Source organism: Mesocricetus auratus, unplaced genomic scaffold (assembly GCF_017639785.1).
Source record: "Mesocricetus auratus isolate SY011 unplaced genomic scaffold, BCM_Maur_2.0 Super-Scaffold_6730, whole genome shotgun sequence".
NCBI lineage: Eukaryota > Metazoa > Chordata > Mammalia > Rodentia > Cricetidae > Mesocricetus > Mesocricetus auratus.
This window is the reverse complement of record NW_024429184.1, coordinates 71,230,185-71,258,154: the sequence shown is the minus strand read 5'-3', so window position 1 is coordinate 71,258,154 and position 27,970 is coordinate 71,230,185. Positions and strand designations below refer to the sequence as shown.

The 27,970-nt window shown below is 40.1% G+C and overlaps 1 protein-coding gene across 1 annotated transcript; it reads right to left on the bottom strand.

Moving 5' to 3' along the window:
- Positions 1 to 750: 750 nt before the first annotated feature.
- Positions 751 to 26,593, bottom strand: Bpnt2 (3'(2'), 5'-bisphosphate nucleotidase 2). The gene is made up of 5 exons (XM_005066728.4): positions 26,102 to 26,593; positions 13,251 to 13,413; positions 12,000 to 12,095; positions 7,237 to 7,398; positions 751 to 6,000 (listed from the first exon to the last, which is right to left on the bottom strand). The coding sequence occupies exons 1-5, from the start codon at positions 26,480 to 26,482 to the stop codon at positions 5,729 to 5,731; spliced, it is 1,074 nt and encodes a 357-aa protein (XP_005066785.1). The 5' UTR covers positions 26,483 to 26,593; the 3' UTR covers positions 751 to 5,728.
- Positions 26,594 to 27,970: the final 1,377 nt, after the last annotated feature.

Genomic DNA, 27,970 nt, shown 5'->3' with positions numbered 1-27,970 from the left:
CTTCAGATAGGCCCTACATTTTCCCATTATATGACTAAACAATGGCTAACTCTCCCAGGACTTGACCATTATCTTAAATCTCTTCGGGTTCTCTGAAGAGTCTGTTGGCCCTCAGACAACAAGAAGCAGTCTAGAGAACAGTACACCCACATTCCCAAGAGGTGGGGTGAGTGGCTTTTGGTCATTTAGTGGGCTATGGTCATTTGTCGTTATTGGAGGTTGGCTACAAATTGTTATTGGTAATGGTCAGGAAAAAAAGCTGAAAAAGCGTATTAGATTCAGGGATCTCATTCTGAAAAGGAAAGATACAGAAATGATAGGATAAGAGTATTGACTCTACTTTAAAAAATTACTTTTCATTTTACATACAAACCCCAGTTCTCGTTCCCTCCTTCTTGTGGCCCACCCCCTTTCTACCTCCCATCCACTCCTCAGAGGGGGTAAGGCCTTCCTTGGGGAGTCAACAAAGTCTGGCATATCAAGTTGAGGCAGGACCAAGCCCTTCACCATTGTATCAAGGCTGAGCAAGGTATCCCACCATAGAGACTGGGTTCCAAAAAGCCAGTTCATTCACCTGGGATAGTTCCTGGTGCTACTACCAGGGGCCCCCAAACAAATCAGGCCAAATAACTGTCACCCATATACAGAGTCCCATGCAGGCTCCCCAGATGTCAGTCCATAGTCCAAGCAGGATATTGTAGATGTTCTTAATGCTAAAGAAATGATAATAGAAAAACAGACACAGCATACTGATTTTTCAGACATGACCAATTTATTCAAGGAATTCAATTTTCACTTGTCAAAGTATATCCAGGACAGGGTTTGGGATAATTATGTCACCAGAAGCAATCACATTTTATACAGTTAATTGACCATGGGGTAGTATCTAGAGGAAAGGCCAAACTTAAAAGAAAAAATAAAAAGTGTGTGTGGGGTGGTAATTACAAAATCAGCAAAGGAACAACTACTAACTTATACTACTGAGGCATGAAGCATGCTAACACTAGTAGTGGCCCTTTCGTTCAATTCAACACACAATCTGGACTAATTTGTGCAAGACACTAGGTATTGGGAATATGGTGAAAACACACATACACACACACACACACACACACACAAAGACACACTCAATCTCCTTAGCCAGTGAACTAACAGCGTTTATGAAAGTGGTGTGGTGAGGCACAAAGTATTCTTTGAAGGCCATGTCTGGAGAACTGTCTTCCTAATGAAGTCCAGTTGACAATGGGGTCCACTTCAGTTTAGCGGAGTGGGTTGGCAGATCACAGCCTGCTGAGAAAACGTGGCATCTCTGCAACAAGAAACGGCTTATTTCTTCCATGGTTTTAAATATGTGAAAGTATTCAAAGGTAAAACACTGTAAATTCTCTCACTGTTAACCATTTAAGAAATGGAATAACAGGAAGTGAGAATGAAGAGAAGTCTAGAAGATCAGCAAGGTGACAGTTCTGGCGATGCAGCCCAGCTACTCCAGGCAGCACTGCGAAGGTGCACAAGTCCCAGCAGTGCCGTGTCTATCACTATAGTACCTCCCGTGAACTTCGTGTATTTCTTTCCTAGTCTAAAAACAATTAAAAAATGGAGGAAATGACTCTCCAGAATGACAAGTGTAACACTTGCTTTACACCTTAAAATAATTTAATTAAATATATGGACAAAACATCACAACCTTTGCTTTTGTACTTTACACAGGTACATCATATAATACTTTAGGGAATGATCACAATCATGGTATATAATCAGCTGTTTTAGCATTATTCATCATCCTTAATTTCAGTTTGCCTTATATTATCTCAGAAAATCATCTCATTTCTTCCATTAATTTACCACCCACCTCAAAAAATAGTAAAAAAAAAAAATGTCAATGCTAAGTCAGAATACATATACCTGCCAGGCTTTGATAAGATGAAAAAGAGCAATGTACACACATCAGCCCACAGTCATGTCACTGCAGAACTTCACTATGGTGAAGCAGCCCTCCACTGTGGCTGGTTAGTGTTAGAATCCTGCCCTCATTAAGAACTCTATTAAAATGTCACAACACACAGTATTACTTAACCAATAGACCACCAAAATGCTTCCACTAACAGCTATTCTTTTTAAACCAAAATTATCCCACAGGACTAGAAAAGATAAAGAAGTCCAAAATGATTTAAAAGTAAAATTTGTAAAATTCAATCTATCCTGGTCTTACATTTAATTAAGAACCAAATGATGGAACATCATTTCAGATTTATATACATCATGATCCAGTTCTTAGAAAAATGTACTTCAACTGCAAATGCTACATTATGCAAAAATAATTTGTTTTATTCAATTTAATGACTTTCCCCAACTCCAATATAAAAAATATTAAAAGAACTTAAAATTTAATGGGAAAAAGCCTTTTTCCCTATTTATTAAAAAATGTTTTGTATTAGTAACATACAATGCCCCATTTAAGGCACAACCTTTTTCTTAAGGAAAATCCCACAAATTAGGTTTTTTATTTTCTACAGTTATAGGACAGAGCCACTTTGCAGGTATATCGTTAAAAACATCTTAATCCAGACCTAAGTGAAAAACTACTACTGCTTCTATACAGTAATGATTTACAGCCAAGGTAGGTGGCTGCAGCTACACTAATCCCAACAGTTCTTGCTTTAACCTCCCAGGTTGTTCCAGAAAGGTCATCTTCAGCTATCACCAATCAAAAATGGACACCTTCTGTTTTGTATTAGCCCTCCACTGTCTGGGCTACCAGAGCACTACCACCTCCACAGCCAGGGTATTGTTAGGTACCTGAAATTAGCATCTAAAAGCAGGGTAGGGCAGGCAGGGCGAATGCTAGCCTCTCACCTTCACTGACCTCTCTCCTGAGCTTTGCATCTTCCTTCTCTTCTTAACCCTGACCCTACCTGTAATCCTCTGATGCAATCTTCAGAGCAGTCCAAAGCAACCCCAGGAAACAAAGAATCCACACAACTCTTATATAAACATAAATCTAGATGCTCTTGTCAGTCCATCATATATCGCTAATACCTCATTTTAGTGTTACAGTTAAAAAAACAAAAACAAAGACAACTTAAAATTGGGGAAAGGAATGACAAATAAGACTGTCATGTAGGGCCCTGTAAATTCAACTGAAAATGAAGGGGGAAATATGAGAATAAAAACCAACAGGAAAAGCAGGTTTCTTCAAGTCAGCTTACCTCCAATTCACTGGCATAGTCCAGGCTTACATAAAGATTATATAGAGATTGGTAGGAAGAAGTGCTTTGTAAAAACATGAGTATTGAGACAACACACAGGAACTTTATGGTTGTGAAGGTGATTTCCTTTACTTCTCATTGAATGTCAAAAATAATGGTAAACCAGATCTCTTCCAGGATTGACCACTCTCACTGTGAACTTTACGAAGTCTCAAGTCAGTGTTCAGTGGCCAATATAAAGAGGAATGAGTTTATAAAAGGATTTTGGGTTAAACATGGGGCAAGCTGAGGAAGTAGGTCAAGGGGAAAGAAAGATGGAGCAGGGCAGCAAAGGGACTGATGAGTGACCTAGGAGACAGCTGATGCCACTGAAGCACTGGAAGCGTCTGCTTCCACTAAAGGGAAAGCAGGTGAGTTTCCAAATGTAGACCTGCTTAGTTTGTTATGTTCAGAAATAAAACAACCCAATGTTAATTCTGATACTAAATACTCCACAGCTAGTACATTCTGGCACAATAATACCTCATAAATAAATATAAACACCGTTTTCCTTGTAATGTGTATTGGCTCTTAAAATTTTTATAAAATGGTCTATAAAAGTATGTAAAAATCATTAGTAACTAGACAACACCAACAAATTATACTTTCAACTCTCAGCCAACATCTCAGCATTGTTCATGAAATTAAAAACTAAAGCAATAGTGCTTGCTAACATGAACTAGTTCTGCTTCTACTAAATGATCAAAGTTTTCACACATTAAAACATTTCCAATTAAATCCCATTTCCTGTCTTGACACATTATAATGAAAAAAATGTCTCTATCACAGGACTGTCGTGAGTATCTGCTTCTGCCATCTCTCTGGAGAAAGCAGGGTTTTCTGTCTCTTGTCATATTTAGTAATTAAATTAGGTATCTGAAACTGTTTTCGAAACACCCAAGTCCTATTAAACAAATACCAAGTTTCCAACTTCCAAAACTTTGAATCTTCACTGCATGAAGGCTAATTTGTTACCAGAAGCTAAGTACAGGAGAAAGCACTGGTACTGTACTAAGGTTCAGTCCAGGACTGAGAAATGATGGCTTTTGGATCCAGTACGAATGTCTATCAGGCTAGCATGTCCACTCTGCTCAACTTTACCTCTAAAATAGGAAGATAAATAGAAAATTGCTCTAAGGTTACATTTTTAAGAAAACAAAATGTGAGAAATTCCTTATTAATAAGGACTTCAAAGCCACATGGAAAAACAGGACTATTTACATCGATTTTCTAGATCACAATAAGAAAAACCACTCACCAACAAATACAGCTCAGAAAGCAACATGACAAATGCTCCATCTCTTTTTCTAACCACATTCTGCCAACTAAATGGGAAAAAAATAATCAGTTTTCATTATAGTAATCTGAGAGGAAACTACAGGATTGTGTCACAAGTGATTCCTTTGAGAATTTGGTTATTTTAAGTCGATTAATAGCTAAAAAAAGGAACTGTGCCCATTCCTGATAATAACACAATGTTTAGATAAACCTGGTAAGGTTTAAAAAATTTCTAAAACAAAATTACTGAAAAAATAACTAAAACTAGTTATTCCATCTAATGTGAATTATTACAGAGTCACTTATATTCTTATATTGTTTTACAATATATTTTATCTCTAATGCGAAAATATACCAATCATGATGCTAATACTGAAACTTAAAACCAACTTTACAGGTAAAGACTAAATGCCAGTCAATAGAGAAAAGGGTGAATGAATGTACCTTCCAAGGGGAATGAAAATCAACAGCAACATGGCAGAAATGTTAAAACCACAGATACACTTTGACTGACCAAAGCAAAACACACATTCTTAAAAAATTCCAATTATAATGCAGTTCATCATTTGTCTATATCTTCTATCAGCTGGTGAATCTGTTAGTAAAACTTCAAAGAAAATAATCTACTTAAGCCTTTTCTACTAAATCCATAGAAATGGTAAATGAACAGAGTACTTGTTGACTATTAATGAATATGAGACTTCTTGTGCTTTCCATCTGAGGAGTAAATCACCAATGACTTTATTTTCAGTATGATACAACCTCAAAGTTACACTAAACATCCACACAAAATGAAGCCTTCCTCAAACCCAATTCTGTAAGAAAGTATCAACAGTGTAGACTGATCATTTGTAGTGTGAAAATTGTGACTCTTAACAGTGTAGACTGAGCTCTAGGTTTTAATCCACAAATATATATATACACATACATATATATATATATGTATATATATATGTGCCTTGTGTATGACAACTGTATGAAAATAGTCTCAAAAATAAAGACAATACTTGAGAAATGAAGCAACCTAATTTCCCTGATTTTGTATCCTAGTACAGGGAAAGTAAGTCTCGATGCTTCATAAATATTTCCTAAGTTCAAAATGGCCTTAACCATGCATAGTCTCCACCAGGCCTTTGAAGCTTCCAACAGTTCAGCTGAACAATTCACCTCTGGAAGAGTTGTACGCTGTGGTCAGGAAATGCTTATTGATGTCCTGCCTTTTCTATATCCGGGAGTTTTCTGACCAGAGCTTGGTGATTCATTTTGATGCTAGCAAGGAGTCCTCCTTCAATGCCATCAGACCCAGTGTAACTGATCTCTTCCCCACTCAGAGTGGTCATATGCCCCCCAAGGGCTTTTAAGATGGCATTGCCAGCACATATATCCCACTTTTTGATGTATGTCACATGAATATACAGATCTGCTTTTTCTTGACTCGTATCAGGCACATCCAAGAGTGCTAAAACTTTATAACCTAGAAGACAAAGAAAATTCAGGTCATTACTCAAATGACTTAATAAAAAGTGTGCAAAGTTTTCAAGAACACAGTTGAAGGAAACAGAAGTGAGATCTTCTCAAGCATTCCACACTGACTGCCGTTGCCTAAATCTAAAATCATCTCCTAACACAATCATGCTTACAAGCAATGACCTCAATATTATGCTCCATACAGCAACAGTACAGTCAAAATAAGCTTACTAATAAAGCTACTCTCAATTCTAGCAAGTCGGTCTATGACACCTAACTAAAGGAGTACTACTCTACTATCTCATCTAGAATCTAGTTCATTTCAACCCTTCTAGCTATTCTGGATGTTCACCTTTCCTAACCAAACCGACAAGCATCCTCTAAGGCAAAGTCTAGGAAATCAGACAGACACAACTGGAAAATTAAATACATCAGGGTGAAAAGTGTCACTTCAATTCCTTCTACCACACCACTGCTGAAAAGGTTTTAAAGACCACTGTTTTGATTTTAATTTACCTGAATTAAAAAAAAAATCTGACATGATAAACATTTATTAAATGGCCTTTTTAAGCCAAATCCAGCTTATGGTCTGCTCTTGTACACATCTCACAGTAATGGACATTTTTAAAGGTGGTTCATGCAAACAATAATATGCCAAAAGTACACATGGCTCACAATATCTGAACATTTACTACTGCCTGTTTTCAGAACTGTAGGCTCTGATTTAAAATCAGGTAGTAGAAGAGCAGGGGAAATATGTTAACATGGATGAGCACAATACTTTCTTGCTCATCCCAGACATATAAGTTGAAGAGTTCTGTGATCCAGGGATTAGGCATTCTAGCAATCCCTAGGATTATGCCTGACAGTTTCTTGCCGTAAGAAACATCTCAAGTCCTCCACCTTTCCTCCAGACAGGCCTACCATTAAACATATAAAACTATTAATTTAGAGTAAAGTCACATTAAGAGAGGCCCTGCTGGTGTATATTGGTGGCAGTATGCTTTCGAGGTAAGCTTATGAATAGCTACCATTAATGTAAGACATGGTTTCTGACATGGGCTATGGTAACTCAACCCTGACCTAGAGATGCCCCATAGGAGTCTGAGCCTGTCTTCAAAGTGCATCTCCTCTTTATTTTGTGCCCAAGTATGGGACAAACAATTTGGTCTCCTAAGAAATCTCTGCCCATGCTAGAACATACTATGGAACCACAAGATGGGGAGAGGAAGGGGGAACATACCAGCACCACCAGCTGGGATGATTGATGTCTGGTTTCCAAAAGTCTGAAGAGCAACCTGTTTTACCATCCCTGCATGAGAGCGAGACACAATGATTTTTGGGGTCTTCTCATTGTAGGAAGAACGGGCTTTCACATTTGAACCACCATCTACCATTGCCCAAGCTGAAAAGCAAACAGGATACTCATTAACAGCACTGAAGGTTTATAACTCCAAAGCATTATACAAATTACAATCTTCAGAACCAAGTGACTGGAAGAAGAAAGTCATTTTCCACAGATTTAGTCATTTTGCTCAAACAGATTGTTATTTTTTTGTTACTTAATTTTTCAAATAAGAAAACAGGCATGTAATTAAAACAAAGCTTCCAAGTGTCCAGTGTCCTTCACAATTAGAATGGCTATCAAATATTTGGCCTAAGAATTCTGGTACTCTCCCCATTCATTACCAAATAAGCCTCTACTGAGACCACCTTATAACTCAATTTCTAGCGATACGTTGTCTTCCCTCCTTTCAAAAATTTCACCTCAGTACAAACATCTTACACAACGAGGTCAACATCAAAGTCAGATTCAGGGAGCATATTCTGTGACTAGAACACAACTGTTTGGATAATTTGAGTTTCACAATTGATTTTCTTCTATGTCTACTTCTGATACACTCAGTTTCATTTTCTTGCATGCTGCTCATTCTCCCAGACAGCTTTAAGAACACAAAACAGTTAAAGAAATGAGTTAGGTTTACAGACTGTCTTATCAAGGACCAATGCCCTGGTGAGTTTTTCTGACATACTTGTGAAGAACTAATTGGCCCATCGGCATGTCTCTGGGGGCATTTTCTGGACTGATACTTAATATAGGTGGGTCCAACCTATGAGCAATACTATCCCTAGGCTGTATAAGGTAGCTGAACAACTGAAGAGATGGCTCAGTATTGAAGATTCTTCCAGAGGACCTGAGTTCTGTTCCCAGCATCCACGTCAGGGATCTTACAACAACCTTTAACTCCATCCCAGAGGATCCAATCATCTCTACTAAACATTGTGGGCACCTCTGCACATGTGGCATACCCTCACAAAAGACACACTCAGATACATAAATAACATTTTAAGAAAGGTAGCTGAATGTGGGAGCCTGGGAGCAAAGGCAGAAAACAGCCTTCCTCTGTAGATTTTGCTTCAACTCCTGCCGTGGCTTTCCTTGATAATGGACTACACTTTCCAAGATGAAATCAACTCTTTCCTTCCCACATTACTTCTGGTCATGGTGTTTTTCTCAGTAACAGAAAGCAAAGTAGAACAGAGCATAAAATTACAGAGTCAGTTTGGTGTGGTGGCTCATACCTATAATCCCAGCATTCGAGAGGCAGAAGTAGGAGGACTGATATGAATTAAGGCTACTGCAGGATGCATAATGAATTCCAAGTCACCCTGGCATAGAGTGTGAGACACCCATCTCAAAAAGAATGAGTCAAGGAAACAAAGAAACTAAGGAATGGGTGGTGGTGTGGATGGAAGCTTTGTAAGGAGGAAAGGGTTTCCAGGGATAGCTTGAAATACATGTCTAGGAGTTTCCTCACTCTGGTGGAAACAATGAAAGAAAGCAAACAGTCAGAAGTAAACAAGTTAGATCGCTATTCTAATATTCACTCACTATGGCATAACATGGTTGGCAATGAATGTAGTTTATTTGTAGCTACAGGAAAAGAAAAAAAAGGAGAGTCTGAGTTTCTGAGTCACTATGGATAACAGCCATTTAAAACTATACACAACCACAAGGAAAGTGAATCTCCAGAGTAAGTAGGAAAGAGAGGAGACACAAATCCAAACAGATGACAAGGCAAAGAAACAAACACAGCAGATCAGCAGAACAACTGCAAATGTGACCTCAGTGTGTCTATGACAGCAGAAGCTTCAGAGAAGGACCATGAGGTTGGCCAAGCCTCAATGATAGGAGAACTCAGCTAATAGCAGCCAAGGCTCCTTGTTGACCCAAAATTGGTCAGTAAAACACTTAGAAGAAAAGGTTCAGGAAAGACATGGAAACAAAGAGGGTGAGAGGAAAACAGCTTTGGCATTTGGAAAAGCAGGTAGAATTGTAAGAAGGCAGTGTCGTTCCTTCTGGGAAGCAGACAAAAAACAAAACAAAACAAACAAACAAACAAAAAAAACAATGCCTCCCATGACACAGGAGAGAACAAGAAGCTACCAGCAGCATCCCATCAACACACTGGAAAACTAGGTGTCCTAGGAAGAAGCAGCCTGCTCTCTGCAGCAAGGGATGACATCAGCTAACAAGTGCTGGAAGCTGCTGTTCCCCATGAAAAGAACAGAAGGCAACAGCTTAGTGGCTGGAAGAAATCTACCTACTTGACAGGACCTTGCTTCAAGTAAGCATTTGTAAATCCATTTCGGGAACACTCAGCAAAATGGAAATGCTGAATGCCATGGGGAATAATGGTTAGCAGAGGCAAAATATAGTAGTTGTAACTTTGAAGTACTTACCACTTTGTGTCTGAAATTATTTATGAACTTTTAAAAGGTGAAAAAAATCCCCAAATTCTTTAAATTCTTTTCTAATTAGCCTTTGCTAACTGTTGTTTTATTAAGGAGTGAACTTACAATGGTCTAGCACTAGGGGTCAGTATTGCATAGGAGACTGGCAATTACTAAATCAGTATTTACAAGACACTTCCTATTAAATATGCAATCCATTAATTTATAGCACTTTACATGACAAATATTTTCCAAAGTTCTATCTTTAAATTATGAGTAAGTCTGTATGTGGGTCTGTAAACAGGAGCACAGATGCTAGGAGGCCAGGATAGGGTACAGATCCCCTGGAACAGGAGTTTCAACATGGATGTTGAGAACTGAAACTTGGGCCCTCTGCAAGAAGAGTAAACAGGTGCTCCTTAACAGGGAACCATCACTTTAGCTCCAATGGACAGATTTAAATTAGATTTAGGTGATAAGGCAAAAGAGCAGCTACATAATGTGTTTATTTTATGATAAGTAAAGAAAAGCCCTGTAGGGCCAACAGTGAGCCTATAATCTCCTGGTACCTAACTCATGAAGCCTAAGGCAGCACAATGTCTCTTGCTACTCTGATTGCATTACTTAGATTTAGCTACACAGAATGTAAATCTGCTTGTTGTGTTTCAGCAAGTAGCAAGTAGGTGTGGTCCAGTGATTAGAAAACCTAATGCCTGTTTTTGCTGTTTTCATTTTATAAGGTATACTGATATATATAGTTATGCAACCCCACAATATAATCTTGAATATTTTGGTTTTTAACATATTTTTATTATTTCAGTTATTTTATACATGCATACAATGTTTTTATTTTTAATTATAATAGCTGTAAGAAACTAATACACAAATTTGAGGATGACACTATATTAACCACAATGCATGGTCATAGTTTCTCAGTGCTGGCAATGTGGACACTGTCAGAACTAATAGTCTTGTCGTCTTAGAGAACTGTGGTGCCAAGGGCCATAATATTTATCCTATGAGTTGATGGAAATGAACCATTAAAGAATGACAAATCCTTACAGGCAATCAGTAATAATATTTATACTAACTACTCTTCCTCAACAGCAGTGGAAACTTGTGCTGTCATGGCAACACAAGACAACTGCCCCTACATTAGAAGACCAGAGGCAGTCTTACCGAGTGGGTAACTGCAGTGTACTATCCTCCCTGATGAAGGGACTCTAGACAGCTCAAGCACGACAAGCATGACTCTTGGCTCTGGCAAGTCTTGCCATTCCCATCCCCACCCCCTTTTTCCCTCTGCCTTGCTAGAAACTGTTAGATTACATTCCTAAAGCTGGCCATCTGGTACTATGTCCTTATTTGGCATTTCCTTCTCTGAGGCTGACTACCATGCCAGCCATCAAAGTACTGAAGTCCAACAATCAAAAGACTCCTTTGGCTCACCTAGTTACCATGCTAATTAAGATTAAACACCCAATTCTAACATAGGGTTTCTCCTGTCATTTGCTTATGAGCCCGTCTCTCTCTTCTCTAACCAGACATAACCAACAAATACCCCTTCCCTCTCTCCTTTGTTCTCTTCTATCTCCTTGTCCTCTATCTTTTGTCTTTGTCTCTTAACTCCTCCCCTTGGACCTTTCAGGCAAATAAATCTCCTCTATGCTGAGAACCTGGTTTTGGGGTATCTCGAGCAAACTTCAAGGTTCCCTAGATCTGCATCCACTGACTTTGGCAGGGGTGCAAGCAAAGGCCATAAGAAGTTCCTTGACATGGTCATCCATGTCTTCTCACAACAGTCGTCACTTTTGACGTGTATTTTATGGGAAACTAACAATCACAACTGTATGAAGCAAGGCCCCTAAGGATCTTTAAATACAACAGATTTGGCTAGAACAACTGTACAGCTTTCCATCAGAATCCAGTGTAAGAACTCCAGGCCTCACCTCCAATTCACCAGCAAAGAAACACAAGACACCTTGCTGGGTAAAGTTTCTACTTTCTACCTAATAGTATTTCCAACAGATATATACATACATACATACATACATATATATATATATATATATATATATACATACATATATATATATGTATATATATATTTTTTTTTAGAAAACTGTGTTTTACCACATACTATCAGTATCAATCATAAAGTGAAGTAGTGTACAAGGATGGGGACAGACTTCAATTACTTAAATCCTAGAATAATGGTTAAGTACTACAGACAAATTGTTCCTCTCAAAGGTGCTCATGCATACTTTATACCTGTATATTGAGAGAACGGCTTATGAATAACTCCTAGCACAGGTTTGCCATTCACAGCTACACACACCATGGTAGTGACATACTTTCGAAGATCCTCTAGGAGAAAGCACAAAGGCATAGTTGTTAAAGTATTGTGTTTAATTTCAGTACACAATAAGATACTCACTTCATCAGAATTATGTGTGAAATACCTTTCAAAAGCAAAACTACCCTAAACAGGATGAAAGGTGTTAGTAGGGTTATTCACTCAGTCCATCATTTTAGTAACTCCATTTCTTGGGATAAATTAAAGTCAAACTTAGCTTCCTAATCAGTGTAGTACAGATAACAAATATCCATCTTTAGATATAAATGAAAGTATTTTCTAATTTTATAATCAAATTAAAAAATCAAGTTAGAAGTTTCAAATTGTGTTATACAAAATCATATGCTCACTCATTATTATGTATGCAGGCCAGTTCATTTCAGAAAACTTCTTTTTGCAAACAAGTAACACTCTGTTTTTACTATTTACTCATATAAATCAGTTTTGTACTTTGTTATTAAATATATATGCCTGTGTTCTGTCTTCTTAACAGTAATAATCTATGGAGTACATATTATGGTTCAAGTTGAATACACAGAATGCCAAAGTGAAAAAGCAGAGACTCACATACTCTGGGGGTCCTGTCTTAAAGTGGATCAGAAAAACTAAATTTAGCATATACCAGGGAAGGGTAAATTAGGAATTAGATACCACTGCATAAGAAAGAGCCAGAGAAAGGACCACAGAGATGAAACTTGAGTTGGGCAAGAACGTACGTGTGTGTGTGTGTTTGGGGATTGATGGGTGTAATCTTGTTTGGTTACTTTTCTCTTTCTGGCTCCATAAAAATTACTACTTTGAATTCTTATATCAGATGTGTATACAATAAAACCTGAATTCTTAATACCCAAAGTAAATATTATATTGTGGCTAATAATTTTCCTTAGCACTAGGTGTCTAGCAGTATGTTGGTATCACTGAACAAGCTAATGCTAGTTAGAGGAATAACTATGGTATGGGAAACAAGAGAGAGAATCATCCACCTAGTCTAAATGGTTCATATAACACCTTAGTAACCTAGCCTGCCTGTCTGGAAATCTAACTGGATTCTTAAAATCTAACTGGAAAAGTTCTTGGATTTGTAAAGTGTCTGCCACCAAGTATACACTATTTGCCTTGGTCTTCCTTCTCCAGTGTAAAATGACAATTTAACATTTGATACTCACCCGTGTATTCCTGTGTAGCATCAAGTGGGTCAATCCAGACAGTCACACTTTCTGCAGGTACCTCCTTAGGAGTAGTTATTTCCTTCAGGATGTCCTCAGGGATCTTATGATTCCATATAATGACCTCCTTGTCAGATGCATCCACATGTTCCTCAGTATTTATCTATAGTGGAAATAGTTGGTGTCACAAAGGAGAAAGTCATTATTATTTAATAAATTTCAAAAATGCATCTCAGATAACACATCAATTCTCATTAATGAAAGTCTTAAAATATCTTAAGGAATTCAATGTAAAATAAAAAAGCATCATTTAAAAAATTGCAGTGACATTTTATCTTCAAATACTTTCTAAGTTTAGTGTTTTGGTTAACGATGACTGAGACTCCAAACACAGACAGGGTTCTAATATCAATTAAGAAATCACACATCAAAGAAGTTAGTTACTCAAAGCTAAACCAAGAACAAAAGTTCCAAGTGTACAACGTTGTGGCTGTCTATAGTCCAGTGCTGGGGACCCTAATGGGGAGGAGGATGCTGTAGGCCTCCCTTAGCCTATATTATGGGGCTCATTTTTTATTTATTGTATTTAATTAACATTTTTTTCATTTATTTTACATACTGGCCACAGTTTCGCTCCCTCCCCTCCTCCTTGTTCCATGTCCTCCAATCCTATCTAACTCCATCCCTATCCTCTCCTCTGTCTCCATTCAGAAAGGGGAAGGCTTCCCACAGGCTTGACCAAAGCACTGTACATCATGTTGAGGTAGGACAGAGCTCCTCTCTCTGCATCAAGGTTCCCAAAAGCCAGCTAAGTCCCAGGGACAGGTCCTGATCCCACAAACAGACCAAGCCAGACAACTGTCACACACATGCAGAGGCCTAGATCAGATGGGACTCATTTTAAGATATAGTTAACAAAATTCAAAGTCTGAAAATAGATATTTTCTAAAATATTGGAAATAAGCAAATGTAATTAGAAATAATAACAATGTAGTTATACAAAGGATGTGTCTTAAAAACAGAATTTGAGTGCTAAGGGATAAAATGGCTAAGAGAATTGGTTGTCTAAAATGTACCTTTAAGCAGTAAGCTAAATGTACCTTTAGCCAGGTGGTGGTGCACGCCTTTAATCCCAACACTCGGGAGGCAGAGACTAGTTTGAAGCTCGCCTGGTCTACTGAGCCAGTTCCAGAACAGCCAACCAACCAACCAACCAACCACCCAAATGTGCCTTTAGCTCACTAAATAGATAAGCTAGCACATTACAAAACCTAAATAAAATTGAAATAAGCAACCAAAAAGGACATAAAAAATGAAAGTCTAGCTGTAAATATATATATCTTTGATGTATCAGAGTAAAGGAAAAATTTCTATCTTTTTATTCATAAAAGGAAAACATTGAAACATAAATCTAATTTATCATAAATACATACCAATATATTTTTATTTCATGTATATGGATGTTTTGCCTACACAAATGTCTGTGTTATCACATGTGCTTAGTGTCCTGGTGGCCAGAAGATGGTGTAGAACCCCCATGAACTGGGCTTACAGATGGTTTGTGAGCTGTCATGTGGATGCTAGGAACTGAACCTGTATTCTCTCTAAGAGCAGCAAGTACTTTTAACTGCTGAGCCATCTCTCCAGTCCCCAACAAACAAGATTTTAGAGCTAGTTCTTTCCATTAACCATCATATGTATGGATACATGCAGGACTATGCATAGTAAGAATTCTGTTGAGAAAAGGACACTGCAAATTTCTTTAAATTGGCATTTTCTACCATGGCACCCTGACTATTTTGAGTGAATAAATTTGTTAGGAAACTACCCATCTTGTGCACTGTAGGCTATTTTGCAGCAGCCCTGGCAAGATGCCTATAAAACCTTCCAAGGTGTATTCCTTAGTTGTGAGAACCAAAAATGTCTCCAGATTTTGCCAAAAAATAGAACTCTATCCTGCCCACACAGGATCACTGCATTAAATAGTGAGCTTATAACTGTAAACACTGTCAAAGCCCACGGCTAAGCAGCCTGTAGGCCCTGAAGGAGGACTCATTGATGTTATTGTTCTGGATTATGCTATCAAATTGTCTTCTAAATTCGTATGTATTTGTGCTTATCTCCATATATGTAAGTATACCACATGTGTGCCCACAGAGGCCAAAGGAATTCAATTCTCTGGAACTGGAGTGAGACAGTTGTGAGCAGCCACGTTGATGCTGGGACCTGAATCTGGGTCTTGTACAATAGAATCAACTGCTCTTAAACACAGAAACATCTTGCTAAACCCTAAATATTTATATTTATACCCACAGATTTTTGCTGCTCCCACTTTGGTCAGAGAAACTTTTTACAGCAGTGCAGCAGGGACACAATGTTGTTCAAAGTGCAGAGAGAAAGTGATGTGAGTGTTCAGTCACATATGAGGCGTCTCTATCAGCCCTGCCCCACCAAGGCTCAGAGAACATCTAGAAAGAGGAGGCAGAAAGAATGCAAGATCTGCAGGATGGAGAGGATGCTGGGAAATGCTGTCTTATGACATGTCTGTTCACATATGAACTCACAGCAGCGGTGGTCATTTACACAAGCCTGACACAAGATTAAGCTATTTAAAAATTCCACAAAAGGACCTATTCATAGCTGAGGAACTACTGGTAGTTGGTGGCTCCTGGGGTGATGGGTGAGTTATCTTTTCTTTGGAGTATAGTCACTGGAAGCATATCTATGCCCCAGTAGAAGACCCCATGACATGCACATGGGAAGTACTACTTTGAATTACTAAGTTAAGATACAGTTGTAAAAGGGTACAAAGTTGGAAGAACAATGTGATGGGAGGGTTCTGGGAAGAGCTGGACTGGGGTAGTGAGAGGTGGATATGATTGAGATATACTATATACATTGATGAAATCGTCAGAGAATAAAAATATAAAACTAGTGGATTTATTAATGCCTACTTTAATTGTTGTGTTATTTGTATAAACTAATGATCAAAAATGTTTAGTAAAGCAAATTAAATAACTCATCTGCAATTTATAGCTCCCTGGTACCCATGCTAGGCAGGAGACAGTTGTATCCCTCGATTTTTGTGAAAGAAGGAAGGCTTAAAGAACCATAGAATACAGTATTCTGCTCAGTGGTGGTAGCACATGCCTTTAATCCCAGCACTGGGGAGACTGGATCTGTGAGTTCAAGGCTAGCCTAGTCTGCAAAGAGAGTTACAGGGCAGTCAGAGCTGTTACACAGAGAAACCCCATCTTGAAAACACATATACACACACAAAACCAACAACAACAAAAAACAATCAGCTGGGTGATGGTTGTGCATGCCTTTAACCTCAGCACTCGGGAGGCAGAGGCAGATATGGATCTTTGTGAGTTTAAGGAGAGCCTGGTTTACAGAGCCAGGATAGGTTCCAAAGCTACAGAGAAACCCTGTCACAAAAAGCTGAAAAAATAAAAAATAAAAAACCAACAACAATAACAAAAAGGAACCATGGAATTCTAAGATTTCATTGAGTTTTGGCTCACCATAAACAAAGCTAAAATGGATAAACTGGTAGTTGTCAGGGAGCAGAGAAATAAACAGACTATTATTATAAAGACAGAGAAAACATTCTGAAACTGAATGACAGTTCCACAACCTGCAAGGACTGAATTATATACGTGAAGTGGACAAATTTCATGACATACGAACTATGCTGCAATAGTTACTTATAAACAAACTTGGATTAGCTAGAGAAGCCTGAAAGATGGTATTAGAGTTAAGACCTAGAAGAGAACACAGTAGGCTTTAGAGGAAATGTCTTCTAGCCCCTGTGATAACAAATGTAGAACCTGAAATGAAGATCATGTCTAGTTCATTCCTGGGCAGTTGGGATATGGTAATGACTGCGGTGAAAGACACTGGGCATGAGGTCAGAGTAATGGAAGCCATGGCTACATGGCTACAGGGTACAACACAAAGCCAACAATGCACAGAGGATGGAAGAGTGGGAGATAAAAAATTAGAATGGGCCTAACAAACCACGATTTGCAACTGATGACTAAGCAATGAGACAACACATAAGAACTTGAAAAAAAATCCATTTATCAAGTGTAAGATAAATACCTATCATCAACTACATTTTGATATACTAGCAAACATTTAATTTTCTTTGCTTCACAATGACTCCTGAAATTCTTGCCTTCAGTGTTCAAATCAAGGACCCCAGTTCCACCTAAGGAGAGGTCTCTGAAAATAATTTCTCAGGCTACCACAGGCTGTAGCCTACGGTCTTCCTTCCACTGTCACTGACAGGGTCAGTCCAGGCTATCACAGGCTGTGGCCTAGGGCTCTGAATCCCACTGCAACTGACAAGATCAGCCCGTAAGTTTTGAAGATTCTACCTCCTAATTTTACATCAACATGTCTACCAAGAAAATACTTGCTAAGCCACCAAGATCATTTTCTCAGTTGATTCCTGTGATAGCCTTTACACTTCTCCTATGTTCTATATTACATTTACACTCATTTATTCAACAAGTATTTAATGACTTTCATACTCTAAGTCATTTTAGCTACTGAAATAGAATGCATAAAAGAGACAAAAATTATTTCTTTATTTATTTTCTCTTTCATATATTATATCCTGATCGCAGTTTTCCTTCCCTCCAGTCCTCTTGGTCCTCCCCCATGCCCCAGATCTGTTGCTCCTCCATTTCCCTTCAGAAAAGATCAGGTTTCTCAGGGATATAAACAGAACAAAGCATAACAAGATGTAATAAGGACAGAGACAAACCCTTATATCAAAGCTGGACGATGTAGCCCAGTAAGAGGTAAAGGGGTCCAAGAATAGGCAAAAGAGTCAGAGACAGGGCTGGAGAGATGGCCCATCAATTTAGAGCACTGGCTACTCTTCCATGTTCTGAGTTCAATTCCCAGCAACCAGGCAGTGGCTAACAACCATCTATAGTGGGATCTGATGCCATCTTCTGGCATAAAGTCATACATGCAGATAGAGTATTCACATGAAATAAAATAAATAAATCCCCACTCCCACTGTTAGGTGTTCCATAAGAACATCAATCTACACAACCACAACATATATACAGAGGACCTAGTGCAGACCTATACAGACTTGTAATTGTCACTTCAGTCTCTGTAAGTCCCTATGAGCCCTGCTTAGTTGATTCTGTGGGTGTGTTCTGGTGTTCTTGACTCCTCTATAATCTTTCCCATCTGCAGTGTCCCCCAAGCTTCACCTAATGTTCGGCTGTGGGTCTCTGCATCTGTTCCCATGAGCTCCTAGATGAATACTCTCTGATGACAATTTGGCTATAAGTATAACAGAAAACACACACACACACACACACACACACACACACACACACACACACACACACACACGGCCAGTAGTATTTGGTTCTATCCTCAGTCTCTGGGCTCTCCAGTCTATGGGTCCTGGTCCTGGCCCTGCAGGCAGTATCAGGAGACAGACATAGTTAGCCATCAGGGAAATACACGTCAAAATGACTTTGAGATTCTATCTTATACCTGTCAGAATGGCTAACATCAGAAACACAAGTGACAGCTCATGCTGGCAAGGATGAGGAGCAAGGAGAACATTCACCCATTGTTGGTGGGAGTGCAAACTAGAGTCACTATGGAAATCAACATGGCAGTGCCTCAGAAAATTGGGAATTGATCTACCTCAAGACCCAGCTATACCACTTCTGGTACATATCCAAAGGATGCTCCATCCTACAAGGGCACTTGATTAACTATGTTCATAGCAGCCTTATTCATAAGGGAAACAGTTTCCGTTCTTAATAACCTGCCATCTTGTTAAATCAAATCATGCCATTCCTAATTTAAAAAAAAACCCTCCCAATAATTTTCAGCATGTAGAGATTAGACTTGTCACATCTACAAGGTAAATCCTAAATGATCTAATGCTAACACTATGAAGACTGTCTCTCCATTTGCATATTTATGCATGTACTCAAAATCTTACCATCTTCTTCTTACAAGCGTCTTTATATTTGCTGTACTCTTCTAATACAAACTCTCTCCAGCTTACTTACAATGGTCTGATCTCAATTCAGATGAAACAATCTCAGTCTGACCTTCCCCATAAAGATCCCTAATACACTCTTCCGACATAAGACATTTTGTTTTCCTCTTCAAAGATCTCCGAAGTTCCCAAAATGACCTTGTTTGTTTGCATGTTAACATACTCATCTTGCATAGCTGAGGCATAAATTCTCTTGCAAAACGCCCACAAATACCTGCACTGTAAAACCAAAGTAACCATTCTACTAACATTCCCTAATTGAATATACTATTTTTAGCCTATGGTGACTTACTTTTTTTCTTGTCTCATTTATTCTCCCACACTCCTCTTCAGTGTTAGCAATTCTGCCTCCTTAATGCTCAATGTCTTTGTCCATGGACTTCAACAGGGAACCAAGCATAAGAAAATCACAAAAAGGCTATGACTTCCTACAGACAACATTACTCACCAATCACAACCACCCCTTCTTATCCCAGCCTGGCTACTCTCAAAGAAGTCATTTATGATAGGAATAAAGGTTTCAAATAACCTGTAATTTTAGTGGGCGACATAAAACATTTCTAGAAACCAGAAAATTGCAAACTGATCATAGGCTATTGCTGTAAGTGATGCCTAGTCTTGCAATTCCCACCCATTCTTGGCAACCGTTTATCTGACATAGCTGTTTATTAGCCTTAAGTACTATTACTACACACATACTTCTTCTGGCTAGCTGTTCTTCTATGAAAGTCTGCTTAGTGCTCACAAAATCTAGTTCTTATTTCCTTTCCAGGCATATGAAAGTTCACAGTTCCCATCTTTCTTGCAATAAGAGGACACATTAGATGTTCTAGCCAATGAAATATGGACAAAAATGTGACACATCTAACTTTTTGACTGATAAAAAGAACAGTTTTCTACTTTTCCCTGCCATGTTGTGTGGGAACACCAGACCTTGAGCAGAGACCCACTACCCCTTCTGCCTGGGAGTAGGCAGCTGTAAGACAATGTTTACTAAAAACATGTTTACTAAAAAACAATACAATGCCCGGGGGCAATAAGTTCCTGGAAAAGGCCTGCCCACAGAAACCACCCTGACCTTGACCTTGTCCAAAGACTAACCGCCTCTTCTGACACGCCCGGATCAGTTTTTGGTGTCAGAGCAGAACCAGCCAGGGTAGAGGAGAGAGCAGAAGCTTTTCTGGAGGGAGCCTTTCTTAGGAAGTTTTCTTGAACCTTTTTGGGGCCTGCTTAAAGTTTTCTTTACATCATTGAACATGTCTCTGTGTTGTCAATCCCCGACACCCTCCGCACGTTCTCAGATACAGGCCGAGAAGCAGACGCCACAATGTTGACATGGCAAAACTACACCAACTGGGTCAGAGTAACAGTTGGAAGGATAGCTAGGTTGGACAGTGCTTCTATAGCATTGCCTACTCAGTTTTTTGTGATAAATGTGTATCTTAATATTAATTAATACTCTAAACAGTTTAAGAGGCAGAATGAACTCTTACATGTATAATTCAATTTAGTTCACTCTCTTCCTCTAAAGCTCAACATGGAAGAGCAACTGAAGGGAAAAATTTAAAGTGCATTGAGAGGTAGGAGTAATATAAGATGCATAAAAAATAATACAGTAAATTGAAAGATGAAGATCTGAAGAGACAAAATCTTAAGGGAATCATAAACCATTGTAGAATATAAGTTTAGACGTAACATCTCACATCCACATAACGGATAATAGGGTGCCCAGAATCATGTGATATACGTGAGGCAGCTACAAAATAGAAGAAGTGATCTATGGAAATGTTAGCTTGTGCAACGGCATCAGGGATCAGCACTCATTTATTAAATATAAAGGTTAAGTCAGTAAACTGCATGTGTATATAGCATATCTACACATATATAGAGGTATTAAGACTAGTCTTCTTTGACTCCGTAAGGTGAAACAACCATTCTTCATCAGTACTATGAAAGCTCAAGGCCCCAAATACAATTAATGCTGTTATGATAATTCAGTTAATTTGGGGCTTTGGGCTTTTAGAAAAATCAACCATCTAGTATGTTTAAAAATAAACAATTATATAAATATGGTTTTAGATACGACATCTCACACATAATTTTGTATATAATGATAGATAGGGTACCCAGATTTTTGACTACACATTATTTCCGGCTGTGGCTTGAGTGTTTGGTGATAAAACAAGCACTGAAAAGAGCAGGTGCAGTAAAGTGACTCTTCAGCCTTATATTAATGGACCGTACTCAACCCTGTGAAAACCTGAAGAATCAAAGGTAAAGGAAAGGGGAATGTGCACTTTCAGCATGACTGCTGGAGCTGAGACAGGATCTTTTCTGTCCTCTGACAAGGACTTACACTATTGCCTACTGAGTCCATGGTTCTTATGCCTTGGGTTTCAGCTGCAACACACCACTAACTTTCCTGGGCCTTCTGTGTACAGGCTGAAGACTATGACTTCTCAGCCTCCTAAGAGCCAGGTTCTCCTACTAATAGCCATCAGCTATTTTGCTGGAGAATGGCCACTTTCAAATGTATAAATAAACAGCCCCATACCTGTTCTATTCTACTTTCATTTTTAAAAGACCTTTTCCAACCACCTGCCTCTCAAATACAACCATGTAACAGTTAGATACCTTCTACTGTTTAAGATCTTAAAAACAAATACTACAAAACCCCAAACAAAACAAGACTAGACTCTTAGTTACTCCTCAGAGGCCCAATTTCTTTTTTTTTTTTATTTTTAAATTTAAATTTAAATTAAAAACAAGGTTGCTTCACATGTCAATCCCAGGTCCCTCTCCCTTTCCCTCCTCTCTTCCCACACCCTCCCACCAACACCAAATGCCCCCCATCCCAAATATCCCATCCTTTCCGTAGGAAGGGTGAGTCCCTCCATGGGGGTGTCCATAGTCTGTCACTTCTCCAGAGCAGGGCCTAGGCCCTCCCGCAAGAGTCCAGGAGGAGACTGCATCTCTCATTGTGGGATGGGCACCCAAAGTCCATTTGTATGCCAGGGATAAATATTGATCTACTACCTAAGGCCCCATAGACTGCCTAAGCCTCCTTACTGACACCCACATTCAAGGGGTCTTGGTCAGTCTCATGCTGGATTCCCAGCTATCAGTCTGGCATTCAAGAGCTACCCCTTGTTCAGGTCAGCTGTTTCTGGGGTTAAACCAGCCCAGTCTTAACCCCTTTGCTCATCAGTCCTCTTTCTCTGTCACTGGGTTCCTAGTGTTTAGCTGTGGGTATCTGCCTCTGCTTCCATCAGGCATTGGATGAAGGTTGTTTCCCAGACTCTCTGGCCATGGGATTGTGGGCTGGTACTCCTCAGATCTATGTCTAAAATCCATATATGAGAGAGTACATGACATGATTGTCTTTTTGTGACTGGGTTACCTCACTCAGGATGGTTTCTTCTAGTGCCATCCATTTGCCTGCAAATTTCAGGATTCCATTGTTTTTTTCTACTGAGTAATACTCCACTGTGCAAATGTACCACATTTTCTCATTCTACTCTTCAGTTGAGGGGCATCTAGGTTGCTTCCAGGTTCTAGCTATTACAAATAATGCTGCTATGAACATAGTGGAACAGAAGTCCTTGTATAAATGTGCATCTTTTGGGGCCCACCTTCTTAAGACTTACCATTGTTCACCACCTCCACTTCCTGACCTGTTTATCACCTTTGCTTCTTCTGCATCATGCTACCAGACATTCACACAAAGGAAACTCATCAGCTCCATAAAGAACTGCCAATAAGACTTTGTTCATGGATGGAAACAGAGCTGAGTATTTGAGCAACTATCTAAGTGTGTAAGACTGTAAGTTCAATTCCCAGCACTTCAAAAAGAAAATAGATTAACTAATTAACTAAAAATTGAAAAGGTCAATTTCCAACACCCAAATCCAGCAGCTCAGTTCATAAATGCTTGTAAATCCAGCTCCAGGGGAACCCAACGCCTCTGGTCTCTGAGGGCACTTACGCTCCTGTGTATAAACCAATACTTAAAAAATCATCAAGTGCTTCTTTTAATAGAAGAGACATTGCCTTTCCTTCATTTCCCTTGTAGGACTGGGAATTGAACACAGGCTTTTCCATAGCTGTGGATGCTCTACCAGCTGCTGGTCTGGTTTAGTCATTTTTATGCATCCCTGAAGACTCATTATTCCTAACTATTTCTCTCACCCACAACCACAATCCACTTAAGTCGCTCCATTTGACTTACTGGAGTAAAGGAGATAGCTCAATATTACACATCCGAAGTACAATGATGTACATAAATGAACACACTATTCTGTTATATGTCAATACCTGCAGACCGAGATTCAGTCACAAGAAACAGTTACTTTATATTAAGGCACTGTGTTAGCACAACTGAAATCCAAAAGCTTACTGATGTTTTAATAAGACACCACATGCTACCCTTAGTTGTTACTCTTTTCATTTTCTTTTTCTTTTTCTTTTTTTTTTTTTTTTTTTGGTTTTTACGAGGCAGGGTTTCTCTGTATTGTTTTGGAGGCTATCGGTCCAGCCCAACCTCGAACTCACAGAGATCCGCCTGCCTCTGCCTCCCGAGTGCTGGGATTAAAGGCGTGCTCCACCACTGCCAGGCTCTTTTCATTTTCTAACATGAGAAAACTTGAGAACATATGTGTACGTACACACACACACACACACACACACACACACACTTAAAAACTTACAATGCAGCTGACTTTACCTTAATTTAATAAAGTAGTTGTGCTTGCTATATTTCTGTTGTAGAATATTAGTTAAAGATGTGTTACATTTGCTTATACTGTGGAACACTTGTTTGATAATGCAAAGATGTTGCTGCATTCTTCTTTGTTACATTTGTTTAACTCTGTGAAGCTGTGTTACTTGCCTGTCTAAAACACCTGATTGGTCTAATAAAGAGCTGAATGGCCAATAGCTAGACAGGAGGAAAAATAGGTGGGGCTGGCATGCAGAGAGGATAATTAGGAGAAATCTGGGAAGGGGGATGGAGGAGAGAGGAGACCAGGGACTAGCCATCTAGTCACACAGTAAGTCACAGGGATTAAGAAGGAAAGAAAGGTATATAGAATAGATGAATACAAAAGCCCAGAGGCAAAAAGGAGATGGGATAATTTAAGAAAAGTTGACCAGAAACAAGCCAAGCTAAGGACAGGGCATTTATAAATAATAAAAAATCTCTATGCATTTAACTGCATGCTTTTTCCTCCAATAGGAGCTCATATAAGCTGTGGAATATTGTGAACCTGACTACCCATGTGCAAAATAGACACAATGAAATATAATTTTAAAAATTGCTACAAAGTTCAATTAAAGTCCTATGTAATCACTATCTAAGCCATTAGTTAGAATACATAACATATATTCATTGCAGTACTAGATAACTATCATATATCAATATCCCCCAAACTCCCATTTCTTCCACAAACTAACTCTTACAGAAATTCATATGTTTTGAGAAGACAAAGGTATCTCATAAATATATCTCACATCTAGCTGCAAACAATGGTGTTGTCATGGTACTAAATAAAAGGATAATGGTTAACAAAAAGTGGAAATATTCAGTGTTTTGTTTGGGAAGGCATTTGAAAAAAAAAATCTACTAATGTCAATGCCAGCTGATATCCAGCAGTTTAATAGTTGACAGCCAATACTTCGTGGAGGAAAAAATTGGAGACAATGACACAAACACAGGAATGAAAAAAAAAACCCAAAACAGTAATGCAAGAAGGGGAGAGCATTACATAAGATATGAGAGTCTTCAATGACGGTAACTCTAATTCTGTTAAGTCAAGAAACTCTCAGAGAAACCTGAGTTTAATGTTTACTGTTTAATCTAATCAATAAAACTATTGGAAGCCAAGACCTATTTATTGTTAGACGATACATTTAGAAGTGTCTGTGACACTATGTTGTGCCCTTCCAACATAACTACAATAAACTGGAAAAGGCCCACTGAAATGTCAGAGGTTTGTATAGATAACTGTAATCCCAGCATTCAAGATGCTGAGGCAAGGGGATCCTGAATTCAAGTCTAAGCTTAGTTCCAGCCCTGCCTGAGTTCAAGAAAGCATGTGCAGGCGCACACGCATAGACACGCACAAAAAAGAAAAAGCAGTCGCACTGAAATGATTAATTCCAAGAGAAAATTAATTCCAAGAAAGTGTCAACGCCGATCCAAGAACCCTACCAGAAAAGGTAGATGTTACTTAACTCTGACCTAAGTATCTTGAGTGCTAGGAAACACCTAAAAGAAACTACAAGAAAGCATATCTCCAACTGTTTTCTTGAAAGGCAGCTCAAACTACAGACTATTTACACACGGGGTCTTGCTACTACAGCTTCAGCAATTCATGAGCACACCCCCTTCCTCCGGATGCTCTCTCTGCACGCTGAAGATTTCTACTAGCCTTGGCCTAGTTGTCTGTCAGACTCCACAGCCATGGCCTCCTTCCAGGCACAAAACCCCAGGAGAACACAAAGGTCCAAGGGTTTGAACCCCTTCACTTAGGAAGCAGCCCGTACAGACGACGTGTGGTTCACATCGCCAGCATCCAGGCACCAAAGCCCCCGCAGCTCTCCCCAGTGCGGACACACCCGTCCGCCCACACCCACACCGGGAGGGAGGAGGAGCGTGGCTCTGAATGGGAGAGCGGCGAGCTCCCCCAGCTCCAGCGTGCGTGACCTTGCACACGTTTCCTCCGGCTCTCCAAGTCACCCCTCCGCGGGTCCCAGCGAAAGTCCCGGGCCGCGCGCGAGGAGGGTCGGGCCCAGCACCCACCTGCACGGTGGGGAAGGTGGTCTTGAGCAGGTAAAACATCTTGCGGTTGGACAGCACGTCGCCGCTGGTCATCTTGTCGTCGGCCCCCTCGCGCGTCTTCCCCTTGGACTTCTCATGGAGGACATTGCTCTCGCGGACCCGCCTCACCTCCTCGCCGCCGCGCTCGGCCGCCAGCACCGCCACGGCCAGCATCTCCCGCAGGTCCACCGCGCCCCCGTCGCCTTCCGGCTCGGCCGCCCCGCCCGCCGGCTCGCCGCCCAGGCCGAAGAGGCTGAAGCGGCCGGCCAAGAAGCCCGAGTAGAGGTGGTAGAGCACCCCGAGCCCCAGCAGGAAGAACACGGCCACCCCCAGCGGGGACAGGCGGATGCCCATGGGGGCCATGGCGCGCGACCGGCGCTTGGGCCGCCTCTAGCCCGCCGCTGAGTCCGCTACAACGGCGCCTGCCTCCCGGCGCCCGCGCGCGCCATCACCGCCCGGGGAAAGCCGCCCCGCGCCCCGCGCCCCGCGCCCCACGCCCAGCGCGCCTGCCAAGTAGCAGCCGGACGGCCGGTCTCCCGAGTAGGCCAACGGCCGCGAGGTGAAAGGGGAGCGACGGTGTATATCCGGGTTACGTGGAGCCCCGCGAAGGGGGCGGGGAATATCGGAGCAGGCCCCGCCCTAGGGCGGGCCCGTAGTTGGGGGCGGGGCCTGGGCGAGAGCACCGTGTGGCTGTTTAAAGGTCGGCCGGTGTCTGTCTTGTGCCACTACAAGTGTTTGAAGTAGAGCCACATTGGCAGCGGCTTCCCGTCTCTCTGATTATTCAATACAGGACAACGTGGCGCGCTGAAGCTTTAAATTTCTCCTCCGGTCTTCCAAGTTGGGCGGGACTGATGCTGAGAAGGGCTGTCATTTGGCTCTTCGCTTTTTGCAGGCCTTGTGATAGCCTAAACCAGAGGTTCACAACCTGTGGGTCACAATCCCCTTGGGTTAGCACGACCCTTTCCCAGGGGTTGCATATCGGATATTTTGCGTATTTACATTACCCTTCATAACGATAGCAATATTAGTTTATGAAGTAGCAATGAAAATAATTTTGTGGTTGGTGGTCACCATAACATGAGGACCTGTATTAGAGTTACATCATTAGGAAGGTTGAGAACCACTGGTCTGAACGGTTATGTGTGGATGTGTGGATGTGGATATGTAGACTATTCTTTGTCTCTACTTGCTATCCTCTAAGATGCTGGGAATCAGCATTACCTGATCTTCAGTTTTACTAGGGAGAACCCTGAAGGATTCTCTCCTTTCCAAGATTTTAGCACAGCTCTCTACAAAGGTTAAGGGAAAAGAATTGCTGGAGAACGACTACTTGGTTTTAAAAAGTACATGTAGATTACATCGTTATGAGGCACCAAATGTGGCATAATACAGATGTACTTAAGAGAAATAACTGCCTTCTACAATATCACCAATCATTGCTAATAGCAAATTCTTAATTTTAGTAAGTATTTAGTATTCAGAAACTTGTTTTCATATTTCAAAGCACATATGATGATATACTATCTAACCAGGAAGCCAAGGCAGAGAGAGTGATGTGAGTTTGAGGCTAGCCTGAGCTCAATAGAAGTTCCAGGCCAGCCCAGTTAAAGAATGAGATTTGGTTTCAAAAACAAACAAACCAATACATAAAAAGCACAGCTTGTAGCTGTTGAAATATTTATATACAAATCAAAATCTAACCCATTTTGCTCCTCAGTTAAAAAGCATTGGTGTAGTTTTTAATTAATCTCCTTAAAAGTACAAGTACCCAAACTTGTAGATACATGTTATTTGTTGATAAGTCCTTTGGAGCTTGACCTTTAAGTTTCTATACTTATCAGGCACTTCTAG

Bases quoted from the DNA above. Each gene is read 5' to 3' on its own strand.
- Bpnt2 (XM_005066728.4), bottom strand. From the start codon at position 26,482: ATGGCCCCCATGGGCATCCGCCTGTCCCCGCTGGGGGTGGCCGTGTTC. The intron at 12,096-13,250 runs GTGAGTATCAAA...GCTTTCTCCTAG, and splicing joins TGCTACACAGGAATACACGG to AGGATCTTCGAAAGTATGTC. The intron at 7,399-11,999 runs GTATAAAGTATG...TTTGCTTTTCAG, and splicing joins GCCGTTCTCTCAATATACAG to CTTGGGCAATGGTAGATGGT.